At 57.2% G+C, this 17,258-nt stretch overlaps 8 protein-coding genes across 8 annotated transcripts; 4 read left to right on the top strand and 4 right to left on the bottom strand.

Annotated features, from left to right (window-relative positions):
- Nucleotides 1-102: 102 nt before the first annotated feature.
- Nucleotides 103-1,685, top strand: BDY17DRAFT_296005 (P-loop containing nucleoside triphosphate hydrolase protein). Its single transcript, XM_033733389.1, has one exon. It carries the CDS (start codon nucleotides 167-169, stop codon nucleotides 1,367-1,369), a length of 1,203 nt encoding a protein of 400 aa, XP_033591184.1. The 5' UTR covers nucleotides 103-166; the 3' UTR covers nucleotides 1,370-1,685.
- BDY17DRAFT_296004 (Adenylosuccinate synthetase) lies at nucleotides 1,686-3,253 on the bottom strand. The gene is made up of 2 exons (XM_033733388.1): nucleotides 2,920-3,253; nucleotides 1,686-2,861 (listed from the first exon to the last, which is right to left on the bottom strand). The coding sequence occupies exons 1-2, from the start codon at nucleotides 3,080-3,082 to the stop codon at nucleotides 1,762-1,764; spliced, it is 1,263 nt and encodes a 420-aa protein (XP_033591183.1). The 5' UTR covers nucleotides 3,083-3,253; the 3' UTR covers nucleotides 1,686-1,761.
- Nucleotides 3,254-3,295: 42 nt separating this feature from the next.
- BDY17DRAFT_132144 (peptidase family C78-domain-containing protein) lies at nucleotides 3,296-4,969 on the top strand. Its single transcript, XM_033729421.1, has one exon. The coding sequence runs from the start codon at nucleotides 3,437-3,439 to the stop codon at nucleotides 4,850-4,852; it is 1,416 nt and encodes a 471-aa protein (XP_033591182.1). The 5' UTR covers nucleotides 3,296-3,436; the 3' UTR covers nucleotides 4,853-4,969.
- Nucleotides 4,827-6,076, bottom strand: BDY17DRAFT_296000 (uncharacterized protein). The gene is made up of 2 exons (XM_033733387.1): nucleotides 5,311-6,076; nucleotides 4,827-5,253 (listed from the first exon to the last, which is right to left on the bottom strand). The coding sequence occupies exons 1-2, from the start codon at nucleotides 5,876-5,878 to the stop codon at nucleotides 5,087-5,089; spliced, it is 735 nt and encodes a 244-aa protein (XP_033591181.1). The 5' UTR covers nucleotides 5,879-6,076; the 3' UTR covers nucleotides 4,827-5,086.
- A 910-nt stretch (nucleotides 6,077-6,986) lies between these two features.
- On the top strand, nucleotides 6,987-9,231 carry BDY17DRAFT_132149 (putative hexose carrier protein). The gene is made up of 8 exons (XM_033729422.1): nucleotides 6,987-7,246; nucleotides 7,302-7,697; nucleotides 7,751-7,789; nucleotides 7,844-8,411; nucleotides 8,472-8,507; nucleotides 8,570-8,650; nucleotides 8,726-8,863; nucleotides 8,918-9,231. The coding sequence occupies exons 1-8, from the start codon at nucleotides 7,152-7,154 to the stop codon at nucleotides 9,179-9,181; spliced, it is 1,617 nt and encodes a 538-aa protein (XP_033591180.1). The 5' UTR covers nucleotides 6,987-7,151; the 3' UTR covers nucleotides 9,182-9,231.
- A 49-nt stretch (nucleotides 9,232-9,280) lies between these two features.
- On the bottom strand, nucleotides 9,281-10,726 carry BDY17DRAFT_248584 (phosphoribosylglycinamide synthetase; the record flags this gene model as incomplete). Its single annotated transcript, XM_033730922.1, has 3 exons — nucleotides 9,281-10,490; nucleotides 10,549-10,630; nucleotides 10,681-10,726. 3 exons carry the CDS (start codon nucleotides 10,724-10,726, stop codon nucleotides 9,281-9,283), a joined length of 1,338 nt encoding a protein of 445 aa, XP_033591179.1.
- Nucleotides 10,727-12,117: 1,391 nt separating this feature from the next.
- BDY17DRAFT_249423 (uncharacterized protein) lies at nucleotides 12,118-13,293 on the top strand (the record flags this gene model as incomplete). Its single annotated transcript, XM_033730975.1, has 2 exons — nucleotides 12,118-12,714; nucleotides 12,799-13,293. Coding segments are annotated over 2 exons (1,092 nt in total), but the record flags the coding sequence as incomplete, so codon positions are not given.
- Nucleotides 13,294-14,504: 1,211 nt separating this feature from the next.
- On the bottom strand, nucleotides 14,505-16,540 carry BDY17DRAFT_309802 (glycyl-tRNA synthetase; the record flags this gene model as incomplete). Its single annotated transcript, XM_033735370.1, has 2 exons — nucleotides 14,505-14,885; nucleotides 14,945-16,540. 2 exons carry the CDS (start codon nucleotides 16,538-16,540, stop codon nucleotides 14,505-14,507), a joined length of 1,977 nt encoding a protein of 658 aa, XP_033591177.1.
- Between the last annotated feature and the right edge of the window lie 718 nt (nucleotides 16,541-17,258).

The following is a 17,258-nucleotide window of genomic DNA, read 5'->3' as shown; positions in this document are numbered from 1 at the left end:
GGACACGGCAATCCCACCTCGTCAGGCAGCCATTCAGGCATCAACGAGCTAAAGCGTGGAACCACTCAACGCGTAGATTGAAGCGCGCGTGCTCCGGCTGCATCCAAGACTCCATCTCGTCTCCCAGATCGCCCTTCCCCGAAGCCTCACCCCAACCACAGCCAAGATGTCGGACATGGATTCAGACGTGGACATGGACGATGCGCCCATCACCAAACCCAACAACGACATCCACTTCTCCTCCGCCAACACCGACAGCAAAGGGAAACGCAGCGCCGCCAATCTCCCCGTCGAAGCAGAAGACAACCTTCCGTGGGTAGAGAAATACCGCCCTGCCTCCCTAGCAGACGTGAGCGGACACCAAGACATCCTCGCCACCATCAACAAATTCGTCGACTCCAATCGCCTCCCTCATCTACTGCTATACGGACCGCCGGGCACAGGCAAGACGAGCACAGTCCTCGCACTCGCAAGAAGGATCTACGGCGGCAAGAATATGCGACAAATGGTGCTAGAACTCAACGCCTCCGATGACCGAGGTATAGACGTGGTGCGCGAACAAATCAAGACCTTCTCAAGCACAAAACAAATCTTTGCCGGCAGCTTCGACAAATCGGCCACGCAGAGCGACAGCATCGCCAACTTCAAACTCATCATCCTCGACGAAGCCGACGCCATGACGAGCACGGCGCAGATGGCGCTGCGAAGAATCATGGAAAAGTACACGGCCAATACCCGCTTCTGCATCATCGCCAACTACACCCACAAACTCTCGCCCGCCCTGCTATCCCGCTGCACACGCTTCCGCTTCTCCCCGCTCAAAGACGCCGACATCCAGCGCCTCATCGACAAAGTGATCGAAGAGGAAGGCGTCAACATCGCGCCCGACGCGGTGTCCAGTCTCGTCGCCCTATCAAAAGGCGACATGCGGCGCGCCCTCAACGTCCTCCAAGCCTGCCACGCCTCTTCCACCCCTCTGCACGTCCCCGGCGAACCAGTCCCAGACGCAAAAGACATCAAGCGCGACCTCATCACGCAAGAGACAATCTTCGACTGCATCGCCGCGCCGCATCCAGAGGACATCAACACGATTGCGCAAACGCTGCTGACGACGGCGAATGTTGGGTCGTGTTTGAGTACCATCAACACGCTGAAGAAGACGAAGGGATTGGCGTTGGCGGATATTCTGACGGCGCTCGGGGAGCAGTTGGCGGAGGTTGAAGTGCCTGCGCAGACGCGCGTCGCGTGGTTGGAGGGCCTGGCAGAAATTGAGTACAGGTTGAGTGGAGGCGGGAGTGAGAGTGTGCAGACTGGTGGGCTTGTAGGGGTGGTGAGGAGCGGAGTTGGCATGATGAGTAACGGGAAGTGATGAAGGGTGAAAGCAGGGAGACGTGCGCTCCATGCAGGCTTCGATTGGGACGGATCTCCACCGTGAAGGGCTTATGCACTTTTGTCACTGCTGCTGGGAGGTAGACAGCCGTCTCATGCCATCACGGGATACCTCGTGTGCAGAGTTAGGGACGCAAGGCACAACGGCCCGAGGAGCGGAGTCGACAGTCGACTCTACCCTAGATCTCCTCGGCGAAGCTAAGCAGGCGTGCTAGACGATTAGACGCTGCCTTGAGCTCGGAGGCATGTAAAACGAGTGACAGCTGTTCAGTGCAACGGTTGCGAGGGATCTAATTCTATCCACCATCTCTGTCTGAAGGTATACGTTTTCGGCGTTCAGCCTAGCACAATTCCGTGCGATCGATTCCACGGCTACCGCACAATCATGCTCTCCCGCCCAGGTCCAGTCCCGATATACTTGATGCGCACCCCAACAAACTTCTCAATAAACTCGACGTATTTCCTCGCATTCGCAGGAAGCTCATCGTACGACTTCAAGCCCACGGTGCTCTGCTTCCAGCCCGGTAGAGTGACGTACTCGACCTCCATGGTCTCCAACACGGCGAGGTCGGCGGGGAAGGAAGGCAAAGCTTGACCCTTGTAGGTGTATGCCGTCGCGACTTTGATCTCATCGAAAGTGTCGAGCACGTCGAGCTTGGTGAGGTTGATGGCGTCGTACCAGTTGATGGCGTTGGAGAATTTGACGACGACGAGATCGAGCCAGCCGCAACGTCGTGTCCGGCCGGTCGTCACGCCGAATTCGCGCCCGATTTTTTGCAGCTTCTCGCCCACTTCGTTCAGCTGTTCGGAGGGGAAGGGACCGGATCCGACACGGGTCGTGTAGGCTTTCACCACGCCGATTGTTTCGCGGATTGATCTGGGGCTGAGATGCAGACCGGTGAAGACGCCGCCGAGGCCGGTGTTGGACGATGTCACGTAGGGGTAGGTGCCGGCATCGATGTCGAGCATGAGCGCTTGACTGCCCTCGACGAGAATGCGCATGTTGCCCTTGACGATAGATTCGATGAGAGGCACCTGATCGACCACAAACGGCTTTAAGCGATCGCGGTAGACGTCGAATCTGGCAATCTCCTCCGCCGCATCGTACTGCAGCAAGTCGCCGTAGCGCTTCTTGTAGCCGCGCTCGAGATTGAGGAGCTTCTCGTCGAAGAGGCGCTTGTTGAAGATTTCCGCCATGTGGATGCCCGAGCGCGTGGCTTTGGTGGAGTATGTTGGTCCGATGCCTTTGCCGGTGGTGCCGATGTTGGCCTTGCCGAGTTCCACCTCTTCCAGGCCATCGACTTTGGTGTGGAGATCGAGATCGACGTGGCAACGGTCGGAGATCAGGATGCGGTCTTGCCAGGAAATGCCGTGTTTCTCCAGGTTTTCAATCTCCTTGAAGAAGCCGGGGACGTAGACGACGCAGCCGGTGCCGATGAGGTTCACGCAGCCCGGAGACAGCACACCAGAGGCTGTGAGGAATGTTAGAATGCGCAATTCACGCAGGGCATGGAGGTTATCTGTACTCACGCAAGATGTGCACATCAAAGGTCTTGCCATCCTTGACAATGGTATGTCCCGCATTGTGCCCTCCTTGCGCTCTGCAGCACAGCTTCACGTCATCGCTCAAGACATCGACAATCTTGCCCTTGCCTTCGTCACCCCACTGCGCCCCGAGAATAATCGTGGCCATGATGCTCGCTTGTCCGAATACGATGTGATGCCGGAGTCGCCATTTTTTTGAGAAAGAAGATGACGGAGGGGTTGAGAAATTCACGTCAACCGGCGGGAGCCATTGGCACGCACGGCGGTTGGTGGGGCAGACATCCGCTTGCGGTTAGCGTGGATGGTGTAGAGATCAGGCAGCAGTTCAGGCAGACATTGTGCATCGACACTTCCAAGGCTGTGCCACTTGAACGCATCCAACTTAGGCACACGCTTCACATCTCTCATTCGCACAAGTGACATCGCGAGCTCGTGTCCATCCACACACCATGCTTCTCGGATCATCAGCACATCGCAAGCCTCGCCCACCCGGCCCTTGATCATGGCTGTCGAGCTTCACTGCCCTTTCTGTGGCTTCCAGTCGCAAGATGGAGAATATGCCATGCAACTCCATATCGAGGAGCACCACACCGATGACTCTCCGTTTGTTGCTATTCGCGACAATCTCACTTCTCCCGCTGCTCAGGCATCAGGACCTACATCTCCCAGCGAGGAATTGTTGATCCCTGACGAATGGACCAAGTGTACCCGCCCTGGCTGCGGTGAGTTCGTTCATCTAAGCGGTGTAGATGAGCATCTGGGAATGCATGAGGCTATAGCAGAGGTGGAACAAGACGACCAGCAAGGAGCGAAACACCAGAAGTCTGCATCCTCGACCCGCAAACCAAGTACGCCAAATGGCATTGATCGCAGTCCAGCGAAACGCGAAACGCCAAAGCATCCAAGCAAACCGAATGATCGACCAACTCACACTCTCATCCACTACTTCTCGGGAACATCCACCGTCGGTCGACAATCGACACCCGCCCAAAGGACGATGCTTCGGGAACCCAGTCATCCGGGGCGTCTCGGGAGGCGAGAGCTGGGACCTCATGCCTATGAAAAGGTCATGCCAGCCGAAGTGCGCCGCCGTCTGCTCAATTACGCCATCCCCCAACAAGTAAATCGCATTGGTCGCGACGGCCGCCTACACCGCGAGACCTACATTGCGAACGAAACCAGTGGTCTCGTCCACGCCCTTGCAGACCTTTCATCAATGGACCCAACCGTCGAAGTTGCATATTTTTGCGATCCTGGCGTCCGACATATCGCAAAGTTGAACTGCGAAGGCAACTTCTGTGGCTACTGGAACATACAGATGCAGTTGTCGCTCGTCATCGACAGCAGAACATACGTCAACACAACGGGGTTTCAGATTATGCCCAACGTCCTCCAGATTCAAGACACAATCGAACAAGCGTGGAACAATGGCATCTGTCCGTATGGTCGTGTTGAAACTGGCGGCGTACGCGGGACGAGGAAGTGGATTGGAACGCACGAAGCGGTTGCTTGTCTTACGCAGCTCGGCATGGCACTGGAGCCCTTCTCGTTCAAGGACGAGGGCGATGGTGTCAGCTTTCACCCAGCAGGAGCGGCGTTGCTAGATCACGTTGAGGCATCTTTCCTGGGTAGTCTGAAGACGGAAGCCAACGAAGAGCGCCGCAAGGCTAGCGTGACGACTATGCCGCCAATGTACTTCCAGCGTTTCGGGCATTCCACTACAATCGTAGGACTGGAGAGGAAACGAGATGGATCACGGAACCTACTGGTCTTTGATCCCTCCTTCGCCACAACGTCCACCATGAAGCTGGTGCTGGAGGGAGGGAAGACTCGTGCGACTCCCGAAGCTCTGTTGAGACCCTACAGGCGGTCGGAGCAGAGTCTGAGCCAATGGAATGAGTTTGAGCTTATACTGTAAGTATCTGTCTGTGCATCATATGCCAGTTGCTAATTATGCGCTATGCCCAGGCCACATCCACGACGAAAGGATGATGCAAAGACCAACGGTAGCTGAAGCCAATGCCATGAGCGCTTGCTTTGCCGCAAAGGAGAATGACGACCTCCAACACCTCGCTCGCTCGCTAAATCGCTTCCAAAAGAAGGGAAACCCAGAATCAAAACTATGTGAAGCGTATGATCGAGCGGCCAAGCATTAGTCCCGGTAGTCTTCTAAATGCCAGCTCATCGCTCCCTCCTCGACGACAAGTTTATGCGTGTGGAAGGAAATGCTCTCGTACATTTCCCGCGCGGACATTCTCGCTTTGCGATGCTCCGGACCCTTGCCGCCCGCCGCGGCGTCTGCTCTGTTTCGCCAGATGCCTGTGGTGGAAGTCAGTGTCATAATTTATAGAAAAAAGATAGATAGAAACGACTCACAAGTCGCCAAGTTCCGCATGTCCGCATCCGGACTACCAAACCAGTACGTCAACAGTCCCCCACTGGCGCAAGCCTCTTCGTGAGAGTTCTTGTCGAGCTCGCCGAGGCGCACGCGATCCGCCGTCCGATGCAGTTGCGATCGGAAGATGACGAGGTAGAATTCCGTGCGTTGCCAATGGATGCCGTGCCGTTCGCAAAGCCTTCTCAAGACGGAAAAAACGAAGGGGAGGTTGAAGCTTTCCACGTAAGGGGCGGTGGCGTAGTCTGGTCGGATGTTGTTGAATTGCGTGAGAGCCAGGGCGAAGAGGCGGTAGGGGAGTTCGAGTTCCTGGAGGTTGAGGTGGTTGACTGGGTCGTCGTAGGGGGAGCTTTTCATGTGGGTGGCATTCAGGTCGAGGCGGGAGATGGCGAGGTCGACGTCGTCGGGTTGCCGTTGTCGTTGTTGCGCCTTGCTGTTGTCTTCGGTGTCTGATGCTACTTCGACGACGGACACTACTGGCTCCGTCACGGACACATCTTTCCCACGTCCCAATGTGAATGGGCGAGGCTGCAGGGGAGATTGCAGCATCTTGGCAGGCTTATGCAGAAGAATGGCTAGCGAGGCTGGGGTGAGGTGGTGTATAGCTTCCTTTTTGGGGAACCGCTATTGTCGGGATGTTGACAAAGAAAAGTCAATAATGGCTGGCGCAAAAGAGAAGAAAGAATATATATACGGACAGTAGACTGAAGACAACGGAAAAGCGAGAGAGAAATGAAAGAGATCCGTGCTGACCTCTGCCTCTCATTCACCGCCGGGATTGCGTGCCTTCGTACCAAAACGTAATGGCGTAGCACTTGTCGGCATCCGCTCTGGCCATTGCGTCTTTGCCAAATAATAAAAGATCCGACGAGAGGCGCGATGGGGGATGGTAATGGCGGGCGGTACCCGTCTGATTCGGGAGTCTGGACGCGCAGCCATCAGCGATCCACTGACACACGTTGCGGTTCGTCGCGCCGGGCTGTCAATGTCGCAAAATGGCGCAATGCGCGTGGTCGCGAGGCGTGAAATTGGGCCGGAATGGGCAATCCTGGGAATTGATTCGTATTTCACCGATTGGATTCGCGGACTCGTCAGTCTTTTGAGTGGCAGCATATTTCTCCTGGGCGTGTGATCTTGGATCGCGACATTTGCGCGCTCGCGTTGTTGATCTTCTCTGACGATCTTGGTGGCCAAACCCGAGTGTCTTTGATCCTCATTCCAGTGGCTCGCGCGTTAGTCCACGACTCTGCACTCGGCCTGTACGAGCTCGGCGATGTACCGTTGTCGTATCGAAACGTAATATGGTCAGTGTGCGCTGGCCCAGTCGGCAAAGGTTGTAAGGAGAGACGGGGTCTGGCCGGCTGACGTGTGCCTACGCCGAGTCAGTCGGCTGTCACGACTGTCAGTTCGGTGGGAGCGGTGCCAAGAGGTGCTTCCTGGCATTGACTCTGCATCCACTTCACTCGCGTCAGACATACTCGTCCATCGCATCTGCAAGACGACGAGCTGTTGAAGAACGATGACACCTTCATGTTGTCAAACGAATGCCTCGGAAGTCTGCGATCGATGCTGCCTTCTCTCCGCTATCACCTGCCGAGTTGGGCCTCGTCTTTCTCCGCAAACCAACCCCAGATCGACAGCCGTACTTGCCGAATCAATGACCGCATCGACGAGAAAAACTGCACCGAACACATGGCTCCCCTCCACGTGGAGAAGTTCCTGTTCCTGTCGTGGCATATGCTTGACTACAGCTAAGCCTTGATCCTTTTCCCTGTTCTCTCAAGTCTCATCATCTCCTTCTGTACGAAGACGTGCGCTCATCATGGCCTCCTCATCGCCCACCTTCTGCAAGTTGAAAGGGCAGAACCTGGTATACGCAGTAACAGCATGCTGCAGCATAGGCTTCATGCTGTTCGGGTACGCCTCGAATGAAACGCCATCGGCTTCTGTCGAAACTAATTATCTTCCACAGCTACGATCTGGGCTTCATGGGCGGCCTGACCACCTCCCCGGAATTCCTCCAGCAGTTTGGCCATCCGAGCCCGTCTCTCATCGGCTTCCTCGTCTCGGCGTACGAAGTGGGCGCCTTCTTCGGAGCAGCCATTACCTTTACCCTAGGCGACAGATTCGGTAGGAAGCCGTACGTGATCGGCGGCTCTATTGTTGTCATCGTAGGCTCCGTCATCTCGGCTGCGTCTTATGGTGTCGCGCAATTTCTTGTCGGCCGAGTGGTCGCGGGCGTCGGATTGGGTTTCATGACGACTGTCATACCGGTTTGGATGGCCGAGTGCGCAAGGCCGAAGAACCGCGGGAGGATGATGGCCATGCAGCTGAGCACGCTAATTTCCGGACTCATTATCGCTAACTGGTGAGAGTGGGTGTGAGATGTGCGGCCAAGTCCAGAATGCTGATAATGTGTAGGCTGGATTACGGCATGAGCTTCTACCCAGGTTCCGTGCAGTACGCCCACCCGGCTCTCAAAACATGAAGATACCGCTAACTCCTTCCTCGAAGATGGCGCTTCCCCTGCGCATTCCCCATCCTCCTTTGCATCATGGTCTGCGTATTCCTCCCCTTCCTCCCGGAATCACCGCGGTACCTAGCAAACAAAGGCGAACACGACCGCGCAGCCAACAACCTCGCCGCGCTCCGCGGCGACCACGCCTACACCGCCGCGATCGCCGAGGAGATCAAGGAAATCCAATACGCCATCGCGGTGGAGCACAACGAAGCCGGCTCGTGGTCCGACGTGTTCAAAGACCACGGCATCTCCGGCTCCACTCGCATCGCCATTGGCTTTGCCGCCAACGCCTTCCAGCAGTTCTCCGGCGTCAACGTCATCTCGAGTCTGGGGCCGTACGTTTTTCAGAATTCCATCGGGCTGAGTCACCGGGATGCTTTGCTTGTCGCTGGTGGATTGCAGGTCTTCTACTTCTTGAGCTCGTTGATTCCTTGGTTTATCGTGGACAAGGCTGGCCGACGTCGCTTGTTCATTCTTGGATCGGCGGGCATGGGTACCTGCATGATGCTTTCTGCCATTTTTGTCGGGATTGGGACGAAGGGTCTGGGATATGCTGCTGTGGTTTGTACATTGCTTTTCTTCGCCAAATGGATTGAGATTTACTGATGATTGATGCTGCAGGTCGTCCTCTACTTGTTCCAGACATTCTTCACACTAGTATGTCGGAATCTTTTCCCCCGAGCCTCGACTCGAACCCCTACTAATTACCCTTTTTCCAGGGATGGCAAAGCAATATGTGGATCTATCCTCCAGAGATTCTGCCCTTGAAGCTAAGATCTCGAGGCAATGCCATCGCCGTCGTAAGTCAACTGCTCTTCACTCCACTGCACTCCCTTGCTACAAGGAAACGTATCTCACCCACGTCGTACACACAGGTCAGCCAATGGCTCTGGACCTTCCTCATCGTCGAAATCACGCCCATCCTGATCACCAACATCAAATACAAGAGCTACATCGTCTTCGCCGTGCTCAACTTCGTCACCATTCCCATCGTCTACTTTACGTTTCCCGAGGTAAGCGCCCCTACAATCAGTGCCAGTGCACGATTTCTAATTTGAAATTCGCAGACGTGCGGCCTCACTCTCGAAGCCGTGGACCTGCTGTTCGCGGACCGCGATGGTAAGCGGCCGAGTATCTTCCGCGTGGTGCGCGATAGTAGGAAGAAGGAGTATTTGGCGGAGATTGAGGCGACGCTGCGGGAAAGGGCGGAGGCCAGGTCGGAGGCCAGGGTGGAGGGCAGGGTGGAGAGGAATGAACTTGGGAGAGAGGAGGATGAGAAGGAGGAGAGTGGGAGTGAGAAGTTTGATGTGTCGCATATTGACAAGGTGTAAGGATCTATTCGGTGGAAGCTGGATATCTGCATTGCAGAATCTGGCTGCGAACTCGAGACTTCCACCAACGCGTGCCTCTTATTGGTACTACTCAAGGTCTTATCGACCGCTCTTGAAAATGCCTCGCTGTGGCCGCAAGCCATCAGGCAACGCCCTATGCGCAATATCCCGCCGGAACTGCATGCCCTCGAACCGCACCAATCTCACAGTTTTGTAAGCATGATCGACGGCCTCGGTAAGCGAATCGCCCGTAGCAGTAGCAGCAATGACGCGGCCGCCGCTCGTCTTCAGCTGTCCGTCACTATCAACCACCGTGCCTGCGTGGAAAAGAAAGGTCCCCTCTTCCTCCGCTGGAGGCTGCACCGTCATTGGCGTGCCTTTGGCGTATGCGCCTGGATATCCTGCCGCGGCCATGACGACTGTGCACGCGCTCATGGGAGCGATAGCAAGGGTGTGGGATAAGAGCGTTCCCGTGCAGCAGGCTTGCATCAACTCGGCCAAATCTGACTGCAAGAGGGGGAGCACGGATTGCGTTTCTGGATCGCCGAAGCGCACGTTGTACTCGAGCACGCGCGGGCCGGAAGGGGTGAGCATGAAACCCGTGAAGAGGCAGCCGCGGAAGGGGATGCCGTCTTGCGTCATGCCTGCGATGGTGGGTTGCAGGACCGTCTTCTCCAATTCGGCCATCAGGGATGCGGTTGCAAAGGGGGTTGGAGCATAGGTTCCCATGCCGCCTGTGTTGGGTCCTGTGTCGCCGTCGCCGATCCGTTTGTGGTCTTGCGCGGCAGGGAGACTGAGAATGGTCTGGCCGTCGGAGAGGGAGAGCACGCTGATTTCGTCGCCTTCGAGGAACTCTTCAATCACCACCGAGTTCCCCGCAGCCCCGAATTCCTTGTCGAGCATGATTTCCTTGAGCGCGGCTTGCGCTTCTTGGCTGTTCTGAGGGATGATGACCCCTTTGCCAGCCGCCAGGCCATCTGCTTTTATGACCACGCGGAAATCCACCGTCTCGAGGTAGCGTCGCGCGGACTCGTAGTCGTCGAAGTTTTCGTATCGCGCGGTCGGGATGCCATGGCGTTTCATGAAGTCTTTGGAGAAGGTTTTGCTGCCCTCCATTTGCGCGGCTGCCTGTGACGGGCCGAAACATTGAACGTTGGGGGCATGTTGGTTGAAGAAGTCGACGATGCCGGCCACCAGGGGTACTTCAGGACCGGGGAGGAGGAAGTTCAATTGGTTGTTGGTTGCGTGTTGGACGAGAGCTGCGAAGTCGTCGGGGCGGACTGATGAGATGTTTTTGCATTTTGCAACGCTGTGAAGGATCTGTCAATGGTTGATCTTCGGTCGGTCAGGATATGGGGTTCTCCTACCCTTCTGTGCCTCCATTGCCGGACACGACGTGGATACAATCGACTCGCGGCGATTTGGCCAGAGCCCAAGCCAAAGTGTGCTCTGAACTGGCCTTAGCAAATGAGCGAAGTGAATGAATTGGCCAATCCTACCTCGCCCACCATTTCCTATCAGGAGAATGCGCAGCTTCGGAGCCATGCTTTCGACTTCCGGCCTTGCCTTGCCTCGTGCCTCCTTCGACCGTTCAAGGCTGAGTGACTGTTGGGGAATTTTTCTGCCCGGTCTGAGACTTCCCCGCGCACAGCCACTGCTTCTTCCCAAAGCAGCAAGGGCGGAACGGGTGGGAGGAATATGATTGGTCGACGACCGGCACACGCCCGGCTTAGATCTGCCCGGCAAGCGGTGCACCGCCACTCGTGCGTCAGACTTACGGCAGGCGGCAAAAGCACATGCGTGTGGCGTTGGCGATGCCGCACTCACATGCAGCACGAACTTTGGCGGAGACGCGCAATCAACCCTCCTCGCCCCCATCCGCGCCCAGCGCTCTGCCAAGCCAGCCCGATGCTTAACACTCTCTCTTGCGCCGCTTGACGACGTGACGAAGCAAGCCAAGCCCCAACTCTAAGGCAAGGCAGCCTGGGACCCGACGCCGACAGACGTACGCATCAGGCGACAGCATTTCGCCCTCTTGTTTCTTGCCATTCGCCACGCTCTTTGCGGGTGATGAGTCCATGCCTTCCCCCGTCAAAATGGTCACCAGAAAGGCCGTCCCGGCGCCGCTCAAGACCAACGCCCATTCCACCCCGCCATACCCTACATCGCCCGTCTTACACTCGGCCAAGACGGCCGTCAGCTCCAACACCGGCAGCGTCTACTCCACCGACCTGGGCAACAGCCCTGCCTTTGATCTGATTGATGTCCGCCAGGCCCAACGACGGCCCAGAAGGGACTCCGAGAGCTCGCGAGATACATGGAACTCGGAAGGGACGGAGCAAGATCAGGACACTCCGGCGGAGGGAGAGGCTGATGCGGGCAACACCAAATCGAACATGTCGGGACAGCAGATAACATCGTCAAACCACACCAATGGTGCTGAACTCCCACCGAGTCTGAGAATAGGTGCAGCAGCGCCCGCCGTCTCGAGTCCCAATCATGGATACGAGGAGGAAGCGCAATCGAATCCGTGGGAAGGAGAGCATGCCGTCAAAGCCCCTCCCAACACAAACAATCCTTACTTGAGACAGACCGGTTCTGCTGCGGAGAACAGTCAGTCCGCATGGCAAGAGGTGATGCCTCCACGCTCCCCTCAAAACGCCCCTCTGCCCCCTCCCTCAAACGCCCCTCCACCCCCTCCTTCAAATGCCCCTCCTCCACCTCCGGGGTCATCTCCTCCCCGGCCTCCACCTTCTATCCCGATAATCCAGTCACAAACGCAGACCCCGTCAGACAGACCGTCGATGCCAGATAGCCATGCAAGCTGGACAACGGTTGAAAAGATACAGGTTCCGCAGCAAGGACAGCCGCCCTTGCCTCCCGTTTCCAACGACGAAGAGCGGCCGTTAAGTACATGGTGGCACGACGATGATGTTATGAAGCGTCAGACAGGAGAGGTTCGGACTCCGCAGGCCCTGCCACCCAAGGCCCCGCAGGAAAGCGACTATCAACCGCCAATTGGACCGCCGCCGGCCGTCCAATCTTCTTCCGTCAATCATGAGCAGAGTGCAGCAGCTCCGTTACGGCTAGCGTCTGTCCAAACCTCTTCACAACCATCTCCCTCTCGAGCATCTCCACCGGTACCCGATACGCCTGGGACGAAATTACAGAAGCAACGAAACACCACTTATCAGATTCGCCATGTGAATTGGCTGGATGAGTCTCGCGATGGGAAGCTGCCATCGGCGGGGTTACGCAACTCTCCCATCATGACGCAGAACGCAAACGGCCCATGCCCTCTGCTCGCGCTCGTCAACGCCCTGGTTCTGACCACCCCTCCGGACGCCGAAACGTCGCTCATTGAAACCCTGCGAACCCGCGAACAAATCAGTCTCGGTCTACTCCTCGACGCGGTGTTTGACGAACTCGTGTCGAACCGGAGGGAAGGATCATCGGAGAAGCTGCCAGACGTCAGTGAACTGTACTCCTTCCTGCTGGCGCTGCATACCGGCATGAATGTCAACCCGCGTTTTGTAACTCCTGCTGCCACGCCTCGTGGCTCTTGGGACGGCGTGCCTCCGGAGCTGAACGGGGTCCATCCGATGCACAAGGCGCAGCACAAGACTGGTGCGTTCGAAGAGACCATGGAAATGAGGCTCTACAGCACGTTCAACATCCCTCTCATTCATGGTTGGACGGCGCCGACCGATACTCCGGCATACGAAGCCTTCCTTCGTTCCGCACAGACTTTCGAAGATGCGCAGAACATTCAATTCATGGAGTCGGATCTCGAGGAGAAGATGCGAAGCGAGGGCCTCTCGGCTCAGGAGACGCAGACTTTGGAGGACATTCACGTCATCAAATCGTTTCTCAACACTTGGCCGACACAGCTGACTGACTACGGCTTGGAGACGATGTCGAAGAGCTTACGACCTGGGCAGGTGGCGATTCTCTTCCGAAATGATCACTTCAGTACCTTGTATAAGGAACCGAACCACGGTGCGTTGATGACCTTGGTCACGGACGCGGGATACGCCGGCCACGATGAGATTGTGTGGGAGAGTTTAGTGGATGTCAATGGTGCGGCGAGTGAAATGTTCAGCGGGGATTTCCGACTCGTCAGTCATGGCCGGGACGTCCGGCTGAACCAAGGGAATTCCGGCGGCGGAGAGGAGGGCTGGACAACAGTACCAAGCCGAAGCAAGCGTCAGAGCTCCAAAGGAGCCAACTCGCCTTCTCCTCCGCCGTTGCCGGGCCCACGGCCGACTCATGCACATGACGACGACGTCTCGATTCCGCTAAGTCCAGAGCAAAGGAAAGCTGCCGAGCAAGAAGACCACGACCTTGCTCTCGCCCTGCAACTACAGGAGGAAGAAGAGCACCAACACCGACAAGCAGCCGAGCGCCGACAACGCGAACAAGAGCTCTCAGAGCAATACATCAGCAACGAAAGCGAGGGTCCCCGGCCCCCCATCCCACCCCGTCGAAGCGGCCAAGCCAGAAACTCCACCGCCACCCCATCCCCCACCGCTCCACCCCCCGTCAACCGCCCATCCGACAACCCCTCCGACCCCGACGCCCCTCCCTCCTACGAACAAGCCGCCTCGGACCTCCCCTACCGCCCCGCCGGCTCGACCGCCGCCCCCGCCCAAGGCAACGCAATAGGCGCCTACGACGCCCTCCGCCGCCAACAATCCGCCTACACAACGCAGCAGCAGCAGCAAAGCAGCACCAGCGACCTACCCACCTTCGCGCAAGCAGGCCCCTCCTCCCCGCCTTACACCCTCTCCTCCCACCCGCCGAATCCCCGCCGGGCTACGACAAGCGGCGGCACGCCGAACCGCTTGCGCCGCGAAAGCCAGATTGGCGCTGGCTGGTCGCCTATGACTGCGCAGCGCACGAACCAGATTGGGTTTGGGAATCCCGTGCAGAGGTCGCTGATTGGGCAGGGGGGATTGAGTCCCGGGCATCATCCGCGCAGTGCGCAGGCGCGGTCTACGGCGCGGCTGAAGGAGGCGAATGCGGCGGCGGGGTATACCAAGGAGGCGAATGCGAAGGATGCGGAGGATCGGTGTGTGGTGATGTGATGGAACGTATTGGGGTTTTGCTTTAAGGACAACGCCTTTTTGTTTGAAACCATGAGTGTATGGCACGGGCGTGGAGATGAGGCGCAAAAAGAATGATTATGATTGTGTTTTTTTCCCGTCCATAGTCTTTGTAGCGAAGTTATGATATTGGATGAGAGGATGCCGAATGGCTTTTCATGTTCCTTCACACCCCTCCTCATGATCACTTCAACCAGCCCCATTCAACATCACCGCCTCTACTCCTCCTTGCCCTCAAAAGCAGGCAACCTTCTCTGCACCTCCGCCCACGTCTCCTTCCCTTTGACCATCCGACTCACCGCCTCCAAAATGTCCTCGAGCGGCGCCCGCACCTGCTTCGTCGAATCGCGATCGCGCAGCGTGAACGAGTTGTCCTCCAAACTCTCGTAGTCGACGGTGATGCCAAAGGGAATGCCGAGCTCGTCGTTGCGCGAGTACCGCTTGCCAATGCTGACGCCGGACTGGTCGAGGCGGAAGGAGAGCTGGGCGTCGTCGAGGCGCTCTTCGAGGTGGGCGAGCAGGGTGGCGAAGCGGGTGTCTTTTTGCAGGGGGACGACGAGGACTTTGATGGGGGCTACTGTTGGTTTGAAGGACATGACCTGCGATGCGTGTTAGTTAGTGTGTTGTGGAGAGGGGAGTCGAGGTGGGCGGAACTCACGGATCGCGCTGCGTCGCCTTCTCGCGTCCAGTAGACGTGCTCCATGAGGGAGTAGAGGATGCGACCGATGCCGAAGGAGGGCTCGATGACATTGGGGATGTATTCGCGCATCGACACCACTTTGCTCTCCTTGTCGAAGCTGACCAAGTCCTTCGTGAGCTCCACCTTACCGCCCGCGACCGCCGGGACGTCCACGACGACCTTGCCCTCTGACTTCATGGAGATGGACAGCTTCTCGCGCACGTCCTGCGATAGCGCGTCGAGCGCTTCCTGCACCTTACCCACGTCCTTCTTGAAGTGCGGGCCCGACTTCTTCTTGTCGAGTTGCGCTTGGAACTCCTCCACTCGAATGGGTTCCTTGAGCGGCTCACGCACCTGCAGCGGCACGCCCGTGGCCTTCATATGTACGCTCAGATCGTAGGCGCTACGGTCTGCGCAGCCCACACACTCAATCCAGCCGTAGGAGTTGAGCAGTTCGCAGTCCCAGCAGTCGGCGGCGTAGTGCGCCATTTCGTTCTGCATGTGCTGGCGGAAGCGCAGCTTGGCCATGTCGATGCCGATCTTCTCCATGAACAGCATGATGCGCACGAGGAAGTAGCCGAGCGTTTCGTTGTCGACGAGCTTGGTGTCGACTGCTTCGCCGATGGTGATGATTGTGGGTTCGGAGCCGCCGGCGGTTTGTGTCTGGCGTGAGAGCAGGGGCATTTTGATGTCCCGCACGGATGCAAACTTGGCATGCTTTTTGCCGCCAGCTGGGTCGACGAAATGCTCGATTTCCGCCATGAGGAATTCGCGGACTCGCAGCAGGCCGGAACGGGGGGAGAGTTCATTGCGGAAGGAGTAGCCGATACATGCAGAGGCGAAGGGGAGTTTGTCGTCGCTGAATTCGAGCAGTTTTTGGAAGGCGAGGAATTGGCCCTGGGCGGTCTCGGGACGCAAGAAAGCAGGTTCTTTGCCAGTCGCGCCGATTTGAGTCTGGAACATGAGGTTAACGGACACGGGCGGCTCGACTTCGTTGCCGGTGGAGGGATTTCGAATGTCGTGCTTTTTGATGAGAGCGGCAAAGTCGTCGCCAGTGCAATCGTCGAGGGTGGCCAGCAGATGCTCGTACTCCTGCCGTACCGCATCGTCCAGCTTGACGGCCGTCTTGGAGGCCTTGATCTGCCTCTTCTTTTTCTTCGTGGGATCATCCTCCTCCTCGTTGACCTTCTCGCCACGCGCTTCCCGATCCGACTTCAGGCGCGACTCAATGACGTCCTTGATGAGATGATCGGTGCGCAGGATCTCGCCGTTCTTGGGATCCTTGCACATGAAATCGGCAAACTTGTCGACGTGGCCGGAGGTCTTGAGGACGGCGTAGGGGGTCAGCATGGACACTTTCAAGCCCATCATCTTCTCCGTCCGGATGAAGTGGTCGCGCCAGATGTTGATGACTTCGGCCTCGAGCGTCTCGAGCGGAGGGCCATAATCGAAGAGGCCCTTGACGGCGCCGTAGGGCTCAAAGGACTGCCATAGGAAGTTTTTGCGCTTGAGTAGGGATTCAAAGGCCGGGCGGTCGAAGTCCTGGCCTTTGGTCGTCTTGTATTCGGGGGCCATGATGGCGGGGGTGCCGCGGTCCCTGGTGCGGATGGGAGTCTGGAATCTGTGGAGTGGAGAGGCGGTGTGGAAAGGGTGAGTGGCGGCGCAGAGTATGGATGTTCTCGAGGGGGAAGATGGGCCAGATAGGAGGAGAGTGGAAGAGGTGGTCTTGAATACACGGCCAATGACTCGTCGAGGCTGGATGGGCATGAACCAGTCCGTGAGTCAATGGCTCAGGGGAGAATTTCCGTTGACGCCACGGGCAACAGGATCGCACGAATGGCCGGTACAGACGAGTCGAGATACCAAGATCTGCGCTGACCGGACGGGACGAGGGAATTGGCTTTTGTTGAGTGGAAGTGTAGTATCTGAGATGAAACTCGTGGGCCAGCCTTTGCCAGCTCGAAATTTATTACGGTGCAGTGCTCGCATAAGGCAGCTGTCGCGCGCTAACAATTTAAGGTTTGAGGGGATTTAAAGTTTGGGATTTCAGGACCGCCCCGGTCCCCAAATCATTTTGGGATTTCAGGACCGCCCCGGTCTCCAAATCATTTATGTCCCCCAAACTCCTCCTTCCTGTAATCACTCGCCCTCGTCCTCGTTACCACCACCACTCCCTCCCATACCCGCCCCTTCCGAATCACCCCGCGAGCTAGGCCCCTTTGGCCACCCCTCTCGTCTTCGTGATGAGACAAAACCCTCGAGATGCCCGGTCCCGGGCGGCGAAGAGGAGGGG

The sequence above is a fragment of the Neohortaea acidophila genome, assembly GCF_010093505.1.
Source record: "Neohortaea acidophila strain CBS 113389 unplaced genomic scaffold BDY17scaffold_4, whole genome shotgun sequence".
In the NCBI taxonomy this organism is placed as follows: Eukaryota; Fungi; Ascomycota; class Dothideomycetes; order Mycosphaerellales; family Teratosphaeriaceae; genus Neohortaea; species Neohortaea acidophila.
Note: the sequence above shows the minus strand (reverse complement) of the source record. Positions and strands in the feature narration are given on the sequence as shown.